Source organism: Dermacentor albipictus, chromosome 9 (genome assembly GCF_038994185.2).
Source record: "Dermacentor albipictus isolate Rhodes 1998 colony chromosome 9, USDA_Dalb.pri_finalv2, whole genome shotgun sequence".
NCBI classification, from domain to species: Eukaryota; Metazoa; Arthropoda; class Arachnida; order Ixodida; family Ixodidae; genus Dermacentor; species Dermacentor albipictus.
Window position 1 is genome coordinate 103,276,096 of NC_091829.1, and position 13,463 is coordinate 103,289,558.

Here is a 13,463-nt window from a genome sequence, read left to right on the forward strand (position 1 = left end):
TTGGCGACCAGCATGCTATTAGCGTCTCCACTATGTATTGAGAGTATCTCAAAGGGTACAATTCTCGAAACGCGAAGTTTCCGGTTGTCTAGTTGCTGACCGCAACCCAGACCAAGGGATGACAGCGACGTCCTAACAAGGGTCACAACTGCCAATCGCATCAACGACATTTTGTAAAGTGAACTTACGCAGCGTTTTTTTTGGTTACGCGCTTAATATTACGTTTGTCATTTTGTTACGAAGTTAACTTGTTTAAAGGGAGACTTCAAACTGCAGCATTTTGATTTCGTCTATTTGGTGATGGGGAAGAAACGAGAACATGTCTTTCGCTCAGAGAGATTTGTAAAGTTCACCAAGGTTTACTTTAGTACTATTTCAATTAGGTTGTCATAAAATTTCAAGCCGTAGGCCGCGCATTTCGCAGTTGTGACCGCGAAAAAAATATATATGCTTACACTGTAGTAGGCGCGGACACATACGAGCAAGCCGGTATGCATGTATCTATGACAAATCAATGGGACATGAATACTTATTTTTGATAAATCAAGTTTTGTGAGACTTCAGGATGCTGTGCAAGGTCGCATAAACAGCATTGTTCCGTACCATTTACGAGATGAGTGTATTTGCTCACAACACCTGCTAATATTGGTTCCTTGTGATATAGTACCCTGAAGCCTGCTCGTCCTCTAAGCAACTGTTGGCGACCAGGTTACCTGGCTACACTTTAATAACTTGTCATACCGACACGTCTGCCTAATCATCATCCTGGGCACCAAGCACTCAGACGGTAAACAGCGCAGACAACAGGTATAGTGAAAGGAGCGCACAGATTCGCGGTCTAAAAAGCAAACTTCTATGCTTGCGAAAGAGACACGTAATGCAAAAGCACAACGCTGTCTAAAAGTGCACGACGGACCGGCAAGAACCCAAAGTGAAAGCAACAAAAAAAAATGCAGCCCGAGTGTCATTTACGGTGTGTTCACAATCAATTGCCTTGTTTCGCCCCAGAGAAAGCCGAAAGTCTTTCGGCTTCATCGGACCCTGCAATAGCATGAAAACACCAAGTGTTAAATTTAACATGGTGGCCAGAGTGTCAGTTGGGGATGCCCATTGGCGCAGTAAATAATTACACCGTGCTTTACATTAGAATGCACTGACTCTACAAGGATACGTTTTAAAGGAAAGCTGAAACGGTTTTGAAATTCCATGAATTACTGGTGTTGCGAAGAACAGACCTATTAATTTGCAGTTCTGAATTTTTTTCTTCGTTTTGTTAATACAAGGGGCGGAAATTGCATTCTAAATCTCCCCGCGGACACGCCCCCGTTGCTTCCTGGAGTGCCGGGTGAGGAGGCAGCCGGAGGAGAGAAACGGTGAGAGTGACGTAATTCCCGGGGAGCGAGCCGGCGGACCGGCGTGCTGGCATGTGCTGACGGGTTTCTTTCCATCCTGCACTTATGATGCTACGAGAGATCTGCCGCCGCTGACGTTTGCTTTCTTTTGCGATTTTCGTGAACTGTGCTTCCTTTCTGTGCTGCGTGAGTGCCTAAAGCCAAGGGCGCCCAACATGCCTTCCTTATGTGCAGCATTCGGCAGTGCGAACACACGCGGGCGAGACGATGTGGTGTTTCACATGTTCCAAAAGGACAAGACGCTTGCAGCGTAGTGGGTCCGTGCGGTGAGGAGAGAGAATTTTCTGCCTACGAAGTCAACTATGCTGTGCTCGGACCATTTCCGCGACAGTGATTATCATCGGAGCTTGACAACGATGCGGGGAATTGGTATTCCGATTCCGGTGCCCACATTGATGCACTCGAGAAATGCGAACATTTGCAGCCATGAACTTCTGGTAACACAGTTTTAGTGCAGCCGGATAGCCTTACGACCAATGCGGAAACGCGTTGTTGCTAGCGTTGCTAGGCTTGCCAAGCGACATTCGACGTACGGCTGCAGTTACCGTAATGTTACTGTGTTTACCACACAGTGGTGCTAAAACTGCCTAATATCTGTATGTCAACACTAGCATGCAGCACGCATACCGATTCTTGAACGAGCCACAATCGCGAAGTCTTCTAACCATAGTCTGAATATTGCACATGTAATCCCCCTGGCCATCTCGATCTGGATGTGTATGATAAGCAACTTCCATGACTGGACATCGCAGCACTGTATGTGCGCGCTTTGGAACGCGGTACTTATGTTCGCGATCGTGCATCAACACGCAAAAAAACACCGAATTTTAGACAAGCAGCGGCAAGGTGCTTGACATCGCGGAATTGGACCCGTGTTTACAATCTAATGAGAAGTTAGTGCTTCGGAATTCTTCCTGCAGCAAGTTCCCAGTGACACTTTAGCGCGTTTTATGCGAAGCATGTTACGAGAGCACAACCCAGCTCCTCAGGCGCGGCGGTGTTGCCTTCAATGACCTTTGACCCCATGCCATACTACGTGACACCGTGACGTCACGACAGAGGAGAAACGGGGCTCCAACCCGCGCCGTCGCTCGCGGCGTCGCGGCGGTATATAAGCAGCTGCGCTTGCCTCTGCTAGACATTTTCTAGGTGGCTTTGATCGGACGCGGTGAGCGTCGAGCAACGCAGCGTTCGGCGCGCCATCTCGAGAAATTAGGAAGGAAGCGCTGGAGAAAGTTCTGCTCATCACTGGATCCTCGCAAGCCGCTGTCACGTATTTGGCATGTAGTCAGGAGCCTACGTTTTCCCCCACAAGAAAGGTACCCTTTCAGTGCTCTGGCCCTTTACCAACGCCGCAATGATGTAGAGGTAGCGGACGACTTCTGCAAAATGATTGTGGGCACAACTCAACAAGCCTCTATCCAATTCGAAGTTTTTGCGCCACCTTCCTCAAGTGACCACTACGACTTGCTCTTTACGATGCCCGAATTAGATGCTGCTCTTGCGTCGTGTCGGCATTCATCTGCTCCTGACCCTGACGGGATCTCGTACTCGTCTCTGTCTCACCTTGGCAGGGCTGGTCGCACTGCACTGCTCAATTATTACAACGACACATGGGTCTCCGGTATTGTTCCGCAGCAGTGGAAGATAAGCCGCCTGGTTGCTCTCTTGAAGCCTGGAAAGACTCCTTATGAGCTTACCTCATACCGCCCAGTTGCATTAGCCAGCTGTGTTGGCAAGATTATGGAACGAATGGTCCTGGCGAGGCTCGAATGGTTTCTGGAAAGAAATGATCTCTATCCGAACATGATGACCGGTTTTCGGCGGGGTCGTTCTTCAATTGACAGCGTCATTGACCTCGTTACGACAGTGGAACATGAAAAACGTCAACGCCGACTCGTCGCCGCTGTTTTCTTAGATATCAAAGGGGCCTACGACAACATCCTTCATGAAGCCATTCTCGATGCCCTAGATGACTTGGGTATTGGCGGCCGGCTCTACCTGTGGATTGTGAGCTACCTCAGCGGCCGTTTCATTTACATGTCCACGACTGACGGAGACACTAACCGTCATCAGGTATGCCGTGGAGTTCCTCAGGGAGGAGTTCTCAGCCCAACATTATTTAATGTGGCACTGATTGGCCTGGTGAGCGAGCTTCCACCTCACATCCACATCAGTGCATATGCAGATGACATCTGCATCTGGGCTTCTGGTACAACACGCCCACAACTACGTGCGAAATTACAACGGGCTGTGTCATCTACTTCACGATACATACGGCGTCAGGGTTTGCGCTTAGCTGCCGAAAAATGTGCTGTGGTTGCATTCACGCGCAAATCCGTCTGCCGCTACCCGATCTCCATTAATGGTGTCATAATACCTTATGTCTCCCACCACAGATTCTTGGGCATTATCATCGACCGCGATTTGTCATGGACGAGGCATGTTAATATGTTGAAGCAAAAACTTAATCTGTTTTGCCATGTTCTTCGCTTCGCAACAGGCATGAAATGGGGCCCCACGGAAGGCTCATTACTAAGACTCTATCAGTCTCTTTTCGTGGGCTACATTCGATACAGCCTTCCGATATTCTCAAACTTGAGCATTTCCTGCTTACGGACATTAGAGAGCGTCCAAGCGCAGGCATTCAAAATACGCCTCGGGTTGCCACGGCGTGCCTCCAACAAAGGCGCAATTGAGGAAGCCCACGTATGCCCATTACCGATATACCTGTCCCACGAACCACTTCGTGTGTATTTACGCTTACTGACGCGACACCATTGTCATCCATTGACGTCGGTTCTACATGAGCGACTGGACAGCAGTTTCACAAGTGCACTCCGTTGCCATCTACCCCACATAACATCAGGCTATGCCCTTCCATACCACCCCGTCAAACCACCATGGATGATGGTTCAACCTTCCGTATGCGTACATGTCCCCGGCATACTAAAGAAATCATTGGTTCCCGTCAGTGGACTACAACAACTTGCTCTCGCGTACATCTGGTCAGAATACCCGACATATGTTCATGTGTACACAGACGGCTCCGTGTCACCTAAGGCATCGACAGCAGCTGTGGTGATACCAGCCCAACAGATGACTCGAGGTTTCATACTAAACCATAATTCAACATCAACCGCTGCAGAGCTTGTGGCTATTCGAGAAGCGATTCGCCACATCTGCGGGGAAAGACCTCAAGAGTGGTGCATTTTCACGGACTCAAAACCCGCGCTGCAAATTTTGGGATGCTTCCTGCGCCACACCGCATATCAGGTTCTGGCCCTGCAGATCACCGAGCTACTTTCATACGCTCAAGAAAAACACCACCGCATAGTGTTCCAATGGATCCCGGGACACTGTGGGCTCAACGGTAATGAGATGGCCGATGCTGCAGCAAGGCGCGCCCTCAGCAATGGCATGCGAACTGTAGTGCCATTCTCCAGACCGGACATCACATGCCTCCTGTCGGAATTAATGAGGAGTGCGACGAGAACATACTGGGCCCAGCCAGACGCTCGTCACGTCCGCCTTAAAAGCCTGGATCCCGATATGAAATTTCCTATTCTGCGTGGAATTCCACGCCCTCATACATGCCTGATACACAGACTGCGATTAGGCGTCGCCTTCACGCGCAAATATTTGCACATTATTGGACAGACAGACTCCCCGGACTGTTCAGTGTGTGGCGCTGTAGAGACTATAGAACATGTGCTCGTGGTGTGCCCTGAGTATGCGCGAGAAAGACTGACATTGGCAGATACATTGAGACATTTCCACAATGGACCACTGTCGGAGGACCTCTTGCTAGGCGCGTGGCCACAGAGTTGGCAGACGACAGAGACAATGCGTGCACTTTCACGTTTCCTAGGTGACACGGGCCTGGACTCACGCCTGTGATACCAGTTGTGTAATGTGTCATTCACCTCGTTCCTCCCATTCTCATCCATCATTGTGACCCCTTTCTTCCCCTCTTCCCCCTCCCTTACGTAGAGTAGCAGGCCAGATGCTCCATTATCCGGCCGACCTCTCTACATTTTCCAATCATTAAAATACTTCCTAGGTGGCTTTGGCTCAACTCTTGCAAGATGGGCTGGGTGGGAATCGAACAAGGGTCTTCGCAGTGTGAGACGGAGACGCTACCACTGAGTCACGAGTACGAGGCTTCAAAGCGGTACAAAAGCGCCTCTAGTGAATGCGGTGTTGCCTTAGAAACGAGCTGTTCTCGTGCGTCGCTTGCTCAGGCGCACATTTCGTTGCCGCGCCGAACGCTGCGTTGCTCGACGCTCACCGCGTCCAATGCGGGGCGCGTAGTCGCCGCGCCGTAGCCCATTGTCTTACACCCCTTGGCGGGTCGACGGGAACGCTGTCGCGTTCCACTCTTGAAGGCGAAGCAGAGTAACGCATGAGTTGTTTCTTCGTCTAGCCGAACCAAATATAGCCAAGCAACAGCAGTTCACCAGGCTAAACAGTGGTTCAACAACTAAAATAAAGGCTAGTATGCTTCGCATCCTGGGCTTAACCTTAGCTAAGCCAAAGCCATTTTTTTTCTCCTGTTATTGCAACGTGCAGCGAGATGAAAACAAAAACATATGTACCAGTTAATATTTCCAATGCGCGAGACGGTTGACACATCGTTCTCGCTGTTGGCACACTCAACATCGTCGTTGCCGCGATCGTTTTCTGTATCGCCTGTCGGTTCGAACATGTAAGGCGAAAATACAAGCTGTCCGAGACAGCGAGAACGTTCCATGATGCTTACAACTCATCTGTGAAGCCTGACCAGAACAGCGTGCTATGCTCTGAAACAGCGGCGCCGACCGGTGATCCCCGTGAATGACGTTACAGCGGTCCCGACCAATCACGGGCAACAGCGGCGTTCGCGCGATGCCCCGAGGTGCTGGTGCGCGTTTTCTTGCAAAAAAAGAAGAGCCGCTTGCGTTTATTTCCGCCCTTCTTAAACTAGATATTCGTGTTTAATGGACTAAGAACTGTAGAATGCCGAAGGGGAATCATTTTTTTCGAAAAGTGCTTCAGCTTCCCTTTAAGGGCCTGGGAATCAGCAGGAAGTGCGACAGCGATGCTTTACCGTGTCCCAACTTCTCCGCTTTGGCAGAACCGGCTGAATCCACTACCACCGCTTGCTGGCAATCCAGTTCTTTAGCTGCTCCTAGTGCATCTCCAGAAAATCACTATTAACACTACCTTGTTCCTCCGCCCTGATGAGTGCTGAAGAGTGGCGCTACGGAGCAGACGATACGCCAAGTTGCACGTCTTGACTGATAGGCCAGTGAATGAACGTGTTGCTTGATGTGGTGGGGTGATGAGCAAACCACACCCACAATTAGGCGCGTAGTAAGAAGAGGTGGCGAAGGCGGTGGCGGCAGTGGCAGTACAAAGGTTGGCAACTAGTGGGGTAATGGGCAAAAAAGAATTTCCACCCGCTTTGACCTAATCGCTCTTTCGCTGCTTCCAAAGCATTTACACGCTCTTAAAGCCAGTTTAGACCATCGTCTTCTTTGCTATGTATGTCACCTTGTCCTCTGGTTATTTTGTTGTCACTCCGTTTTCTTTGGGATTAGTCGAGTACCTTATATATAGCGTTGTGCCCTTGGGTCTCCTGACTTCTGTGCTGTAGGACACCGAGTAAAACTTCGTTGACACTCAACGCATCTCCCAAATTTGTTCACTTCTAATGGCGTCTACGCGGTTTGCCATGTCAAGCGTACACCGACTAGCCCAGCTTATGCCCTGTTTCATACTCAGTAGGAAACACTGGAAACACTAGAGATATTCATATCACAGTTCGCATTCGTTACCAAGCAATATTGCGTCACGTTTGAAAAGAAAAGCACGGCTCTGTGTCATGTTTTGCGACGTGGCATTATGTTCCAAACTTCTCTGTCGCAAAGCACAACGCATTTACTATATTGAAAGTATCGCACGTCTAAAGCCATTTGCTACCTAGCGAGCGCAATCACGCTTTTCTGCGACCAGCCGCATACTAGGCGACTTCGCAGGATCGCAGCTAAACTTCCAGCGGAGTTATATCTCTCGAGCGGTTGGGTTAATAATTTCCGTTGAAGGTCTTTGTCGCGTGCTCTTTCCGCTCTCTTGTGGGGAGCGTGGTGCTGCTCTTCGAGACCTGTCTAATGCTAACATCAACCAACTAGCCAAAGTACACTTCTTAATTATTGCCTGAAATTAAACCCATCACGTTTTAAAATTCTGCTCGCATACGGACGAGAAGAAAGGGGGGTTAACCGAGGGGCCTGATTTTTTATTAATATCATGAGAAGTCAACAAAGAAAGACGCCTAGGAAAACATTGGGGGAAATTACTTGTGCTTAATAAATGAAATAAAGAAACGACAAAAATATAGGAAATGAAAGTGAATGAAAAAACAACTTGCCACCGGCGGCAAGTTCTTTTTTTCATCCACTTTCATTGCTAATTATAATTTCTTTAGTTCAATTAGTAAGTACATTTCCCCAACATTTTCCTAGGCGTCGTTGTTTGTTGGCTTCTTATGATATGCTCGCATACGAGGCTTTCTAGAATTGTCTTAAGAAATTTGTAGCAAAGGCATTACTACAACCACGCCCTTTTTAGCTTCTCGTCCACATCAGCCATAGTTAGTCAGATCAGCTGATTAGGCTAAGAATCGCTTTCATGCACAGTGTAAACCAAAGGCCCCGATCAACTCGTATTACTTAATCTTCGCCATGGGATAACCCAGAACTGAACCCTTATTTAGAATGAATGAATGAATGAATGAAGACTTCAAATTTGTAGAAAAATGTCCTGCGTACTTAGCCGAATTCGTGGCCGAATGGTTACGGGAGATTCTGAAATGACGATGTTAGACACATTGAGAAATACTATGTTGTGCTACCTGGTGGGATCATCAAAACCCGTCTATCCTGCATAACTCAAACGTGTTTTTAGAGCTGTAGGATCCTCTGGGCTCGAATTTCGCTCCATGAGGTGGCCCCACAACCTGCAGGGTTATCTGACTGAGCTAGCTGGGATGCTCGGTTGCCATAATTAGAAGTTCGAATCCTCGCGTTTTTTTCTTCATATATGGAGATGGTAAGCTCTAATTCACTTCTTAGAGTAGACTACATCTCCCGGCTTGGAGTGGCACCTGACACAGCAATAACGCCAAGAGCCAGTGGGGCTATACTAATCCAGGTACAACCACGTTAGAAAGACCCACTAAGCTTCAACAAAAGACACTTCCTCACCAGAACACGGACTGGCCTCCCTGGTACACTATTCGGCCACTCCCTTCCAAAAAACTCATTCAGTCAACCAATGGCCCTCAGTCCCCAGCAGCTGCGGAGCACTTGACCAAGGCGGTTCTCAGTCTTATAACGTAGCAGAGGGTGCTAAGAGTCTCTGGGCTTGGTCATACCGCCAGTGGAAACTGACCTTGGCATCATTTAATACACAAACTCTCTCGACTGAAGCTAGCTTTGCAAGAATCTTGAACTATCAGGCGTTGTTCGGGATATCATTGGCCTTAGGGAGGTTAGAAGAACTGGCGGGGCTTATACAGTGCTGGCTAATGGCGACGTCCTTTGCTATAGAGGGCTTCCAGATAAGAAGCAGTGCGGAGTAGCATTCCTAATCCATAAGGACATAGCGGGCAAATAGTCTACAGCAATAATGAGAGGGTAGCAGCAGTCGTAATAAAACCTAATAGAAGGTATATATGAAAGGTAGTTCTAGCCTGCGCTCCAATCTCCAGTCATGATGATGATGAAGTAGATCAGTTTTATGTGACGATGTCGAATTAGCAATGAGAAAAGTGCAAACTCACTATACTGTTGTGATGGGTGATTTCAATGCAAAAGTGGGGAAAAAGCAAGCTGGTAACAAGTACTTGGCAACTACGGCTTCGATTGTAGGAACACTAGGGGAGAGATGTTGGTAGAATACGCGGAAAGGATTAAGATGGGTATAATGAATGCCTTCTTCTGGAGGCGTAGCAACAGAAAGTGAAGCGGGGAAAGTCTTCATGGTGAAACACGGAATGAAATTGATTTATACTTTCTACCGATCTGATCATAGTGAACGATGTAGAAGTGTTAGGCAAGGTAAAGTGCAGTGATCAAAGGTCAGTGAGGTCTAGGATTCACCTCAATTTCGAAAGAGAAAGAATAAAATTGGTCAAGAAGCAACAGGCCAACCTAGACGCGTTAAGGGTAAAATCAGACCAATTCAGCCTGATACAAACAAATATGCAGCCTCCTTAAAACAGAGGGATCAGGAAGACAGTGGTAATGAATGAAACCGTAACTAGGCTGCCTGTAGAAGCAGCTATTGAAGTGGGAGGTAATGCACCAAGGCAACCAATATACAGGTAAGCTCTCCCAAATAACGAAGGACCGAATAAAGAAATTACAAAGAATGAAAGTGTCCGAGTCAAGACATCAGACAGTATTCGCGGAACTGTCAAAACTAATCAAGAAGGAGAAAATAAGGGCTATTCAACAGCTGATAATTACACCTTCTGTGGCGCTGAGAGAATCATTTTTTTATTTCATAGACGAATGTTTGACCTAGCCATGCTTGTCAGTGTTAAATCAGATGTGCGTAGTTTAGCTCCTGTTTCGTCTTGCATTTTGTGTTATATACTTATATTACAGTCACCCTTCGTGTATATATTTGACGTGCGATAGCTAACAATAAACCGCCGAAAGTTTGCGCACATTTGTGTCTGTTTTTTTTTTTTCACTTTATAGAACAATCTAGCACAGCAAGCAGAACGATTTCGTATATGCCCCATGCTCCGCTCTTCGGCTTTTGCAGCCCCCTTGTTGTCTTTCTGCTAGTGTACAGTGTTGTGCTTGCTTATTTGGCGCATTTTGCGCTTTGCTGGCACATGATTTTCATAAAATATATAAAACGTCCCTCGTTCAGTTCACACAGGACACCCTGGATATATACTGCGTGCCTCAAAAAATTCATTAAAGTAGACAGGAAGTGGGTATTTAGGGGTTACATGCAAAATTCCTACACTGTGCACAAGCGTTAAAGAATTGCTCACACGTCCACCTTAACGTATTGCCTACGTTAAATGCTTTCAAGGTCCGTGGCACCTAAAGTGCTGAAGACGAGATATTGCGATTACCGGCCGCGTAATGCTGTAGGACACTAGCTTAGGAATTTCCTTTTGGCGAATTTCGCAGTTGCTTGACACTCTCGACACGCTACCCGCACATCTTTCAAAGGATGCCCACATGTGGTTTTGAAATTTCATTTTCGTTGCACGGTGAGACATTTCAGTGCACTGAGAAAACCTTCTGCAAGGTGCGTAGTATTCGCCGTCGTAGTATTCGTGGCATTCCTTCTGCTTGAACTGCACAATTGTGTCGAATGGTTCGAGTTGGGGGAACTTACTCACTCTACCAGCGTATTGCAAAACGAACAGATGCTGATAACTTCCAAGGGGCACTTGTCGATCGGCTCCGAGATTTCGCCGAGCTCTAATCACGTGACGCCCCCCCCCCCCCCCCCAACTGCCGTCTGTTGATTGGCGAAAGGGGAAGTCGCCGTTTTGCTCCGGCCTGGTCTCCTCGCAGTATCACAATTGTTCTATTTGCTTATCGACACGGTTCTCAAACGGAGTTTGCTTAGGCGCTGGGCCTCTACTGCGGACGGAGAGCGGCTACACATCTAGCTAGCCGAAGATACCACCTGCTGCTTGAAGTCTGCAGGCAGGTAGCCAGTTACCATTTCTCAGCTAGCTCCTAAGGAAGGAGGTCGCCGCATAAAGTGTATCACAGCTGGTAAGATAGCGCTTGTAGATATCCTACACGATACGCAGCGTCTTGCCGTGACGAGAGATGAGATCGGCAAGAACAATATAATCTGATTCAAGCTGGGTCTGGTAGCCACAACGCTCAGAATGTCACCGATACTGCGCATGTCACCGAACGCGACTGAATCCCGGTTGATGAGGCAGTGAAGAAGCAGGTGGCAGCTATTTGTTGCAGGGGCTGCGGGAGCTTCCGGTACGAACGGTTATGATAGCGCTTGGCCTGCCCTTATCGCATACCAGTGTTCACTCGTCGGGCTTTGTAATGAGCTGTCGGTCGTAACCCTACAAACCCCAAGCGGGCCGAGCGGACATATTGTCAAGGGGGTAGACAGTTTCTAAAGCGAATGTGTTTTGCGCACCGTCACGGGACATTCCCGACTGTGGCTGCTGACTACGCGTGTACAGCAGGCTTTCACTGCCCTAACATCGCACAGAAAAAAAAAAGAAAAGAAAAGCTGAATTTTGAAAATTCGAGATTTTCTTGACGAGCCTGCACATCTCCTGCGTAATTTTCATATCAAGAACTATGCACATGTCGAAATTTTTTATACCCTGAAAAGGAGCGCCCTTTGTCCCGTGCGTCACAGCCCTGCCTTGAGATGCTATAGCAATTTCTATTGTGTATGACAGCGAGCTCCAACTGCATCTGCGATGAGAAAAAGCGTAGTTGAAGCTGTGTAGACCAGCTGCGTTGGCCAGAAATACCTGAGAATAGTATTGACAACACCTCTGAAACTTTATTCAATTTGGTCTTGGTGTCATCTGTCGCCGCTATCATGACCTTTATTTGCAGCGGAATGTCGGCAAACTTCGTTGCTCCTCGACAAGGGTTCAACCTCGCCCGTCAAATGTGAAGATCTTCGCCTCTGAGCCAAACGCCCTTTACACAGCCGTAAAAGGTGTAAACACGTTTATGGTGCAGTTCTTTTAGATGCTGCTATACCTCTTGCGAAGTAAGACGATGTAGGCACCTCGCAAGAGATACCCACAGGGGTTACCTCCGATTTATTTTAAATCGACGTTCGCTTCTCTCTCACTCTCTTTCCAGGTGTCCTTAGCGGCAAGCGTCGGGAGCCCTCGCCTGACATCGTGGAACGAGGCGCCCGCGCTGTCGGCTCTCCGATCGGCGCCGGTGCCAGCGATGACACTAGCCAAGGATTTGGCTCCGTGGAGCTGCACCCTGAGGCCAATGCAGACGCCGTGATTGAAAAATGCAAGAAGCTGACGGACATCTCCTCCAAGGCCGCTTTGTGCGTGAATCTGTCTGGCTCGGAAGGAGAGTCGGCTAGCCTCGCGACGACGCTCTACGTTCCCTCAACATCCATCCCACCAAACAGGGTGAACCTCTTTCCCCTCGGCTCCTTCTCCCCGGCCGAATCGTCCTTCGGTGAGTCGGTGGCTGCGGTCGCAAGCGGCCTCCTTCGCGCTGTTGCGTGGGTTGTCACACCGCTGTGAAAACCAAAGGCCTTAGTCACACTTTTGTGCGTAGGGGATTTTTTTTTTGTGACCGCTGGTCGTTCGCCTTCCCCGTAATGACATGCGGAGCATTCGGATTCGCTAGCACGTTCTTCTTGCGAACAATCCTGCTCTTAGAGGTTCTTGTGCATGCTTGCCCTTTTCTCTGCCGCGAGCTTACCTGCCAAGCGCGTACGTAGAGTGCATTGTGAATAATAGCGCAAGACACACAGGAAGGCGGACGGCGCAAGGGCCAGCTGTTGGTTTATCTGCGGGGATTACGTACGGAGGAGGGATGGAAAAGCAACGAGAATATTTTAAAGCGATGTTCCCGTTGTGTGTACCCCTCGTCCGTCATGCGTGTGAAGCCGGCCACAAAGTATATATATATACACATATATATATATATATATATATATATATATATATATATATATATATATATATATATATATATATATATATATATATATATATATATATATATATATAAGTTGTAGCGTATACCCTGGTGGAGTATACAAGCTGAATAAGATAGAGGCGGTTGCACTTTACGAAAACGCAAGCGGCGGCGCGTGATGCCGAGACGAACCTCGTTCTCTAATTCTTCAGTCTCTTGCTGCGCCACACCATGTGGCATTACCCCTCTTCAGAAAAAAAAGAAAAGAAGAAGGAAAGCATATGTAGGCTTGACCTGAGAACGCCGAGATGGTCTAGGACGAACACATAGGCAATCACAATCACTGTGGTGTGCGATATAGTCACAG

The 13,463-nt window shown here is 48.1% G+C and overlaps 1 protein-coding gene across 3 annotated transcripts in view; it reads left to right on the plus strand.

Moving 5' to 3' along the window:
- The window catches only part of LOC135896810 (phospholipid-transporting ATPase ABCA3-like), a 316,329-nt gene that overhangs the window by 22,097 nt on the left and 280,769 nt on the right, over positions 1-13,463 (plus strand). For all 3 annotated transcript variants that reach the window (XM_070525178.1, XM_070525180.1, XM_070525179.1), the window contains exon 3: positions 12,290-12,628. In XM_070525178.1, coding sequence (XP_070381279.1) covers positions 12,290-12,628 — 339 coding nt within the window. The remainder of the gene's footprint in view (positions 1-12,289; positions 12,629-13,463) is intronic.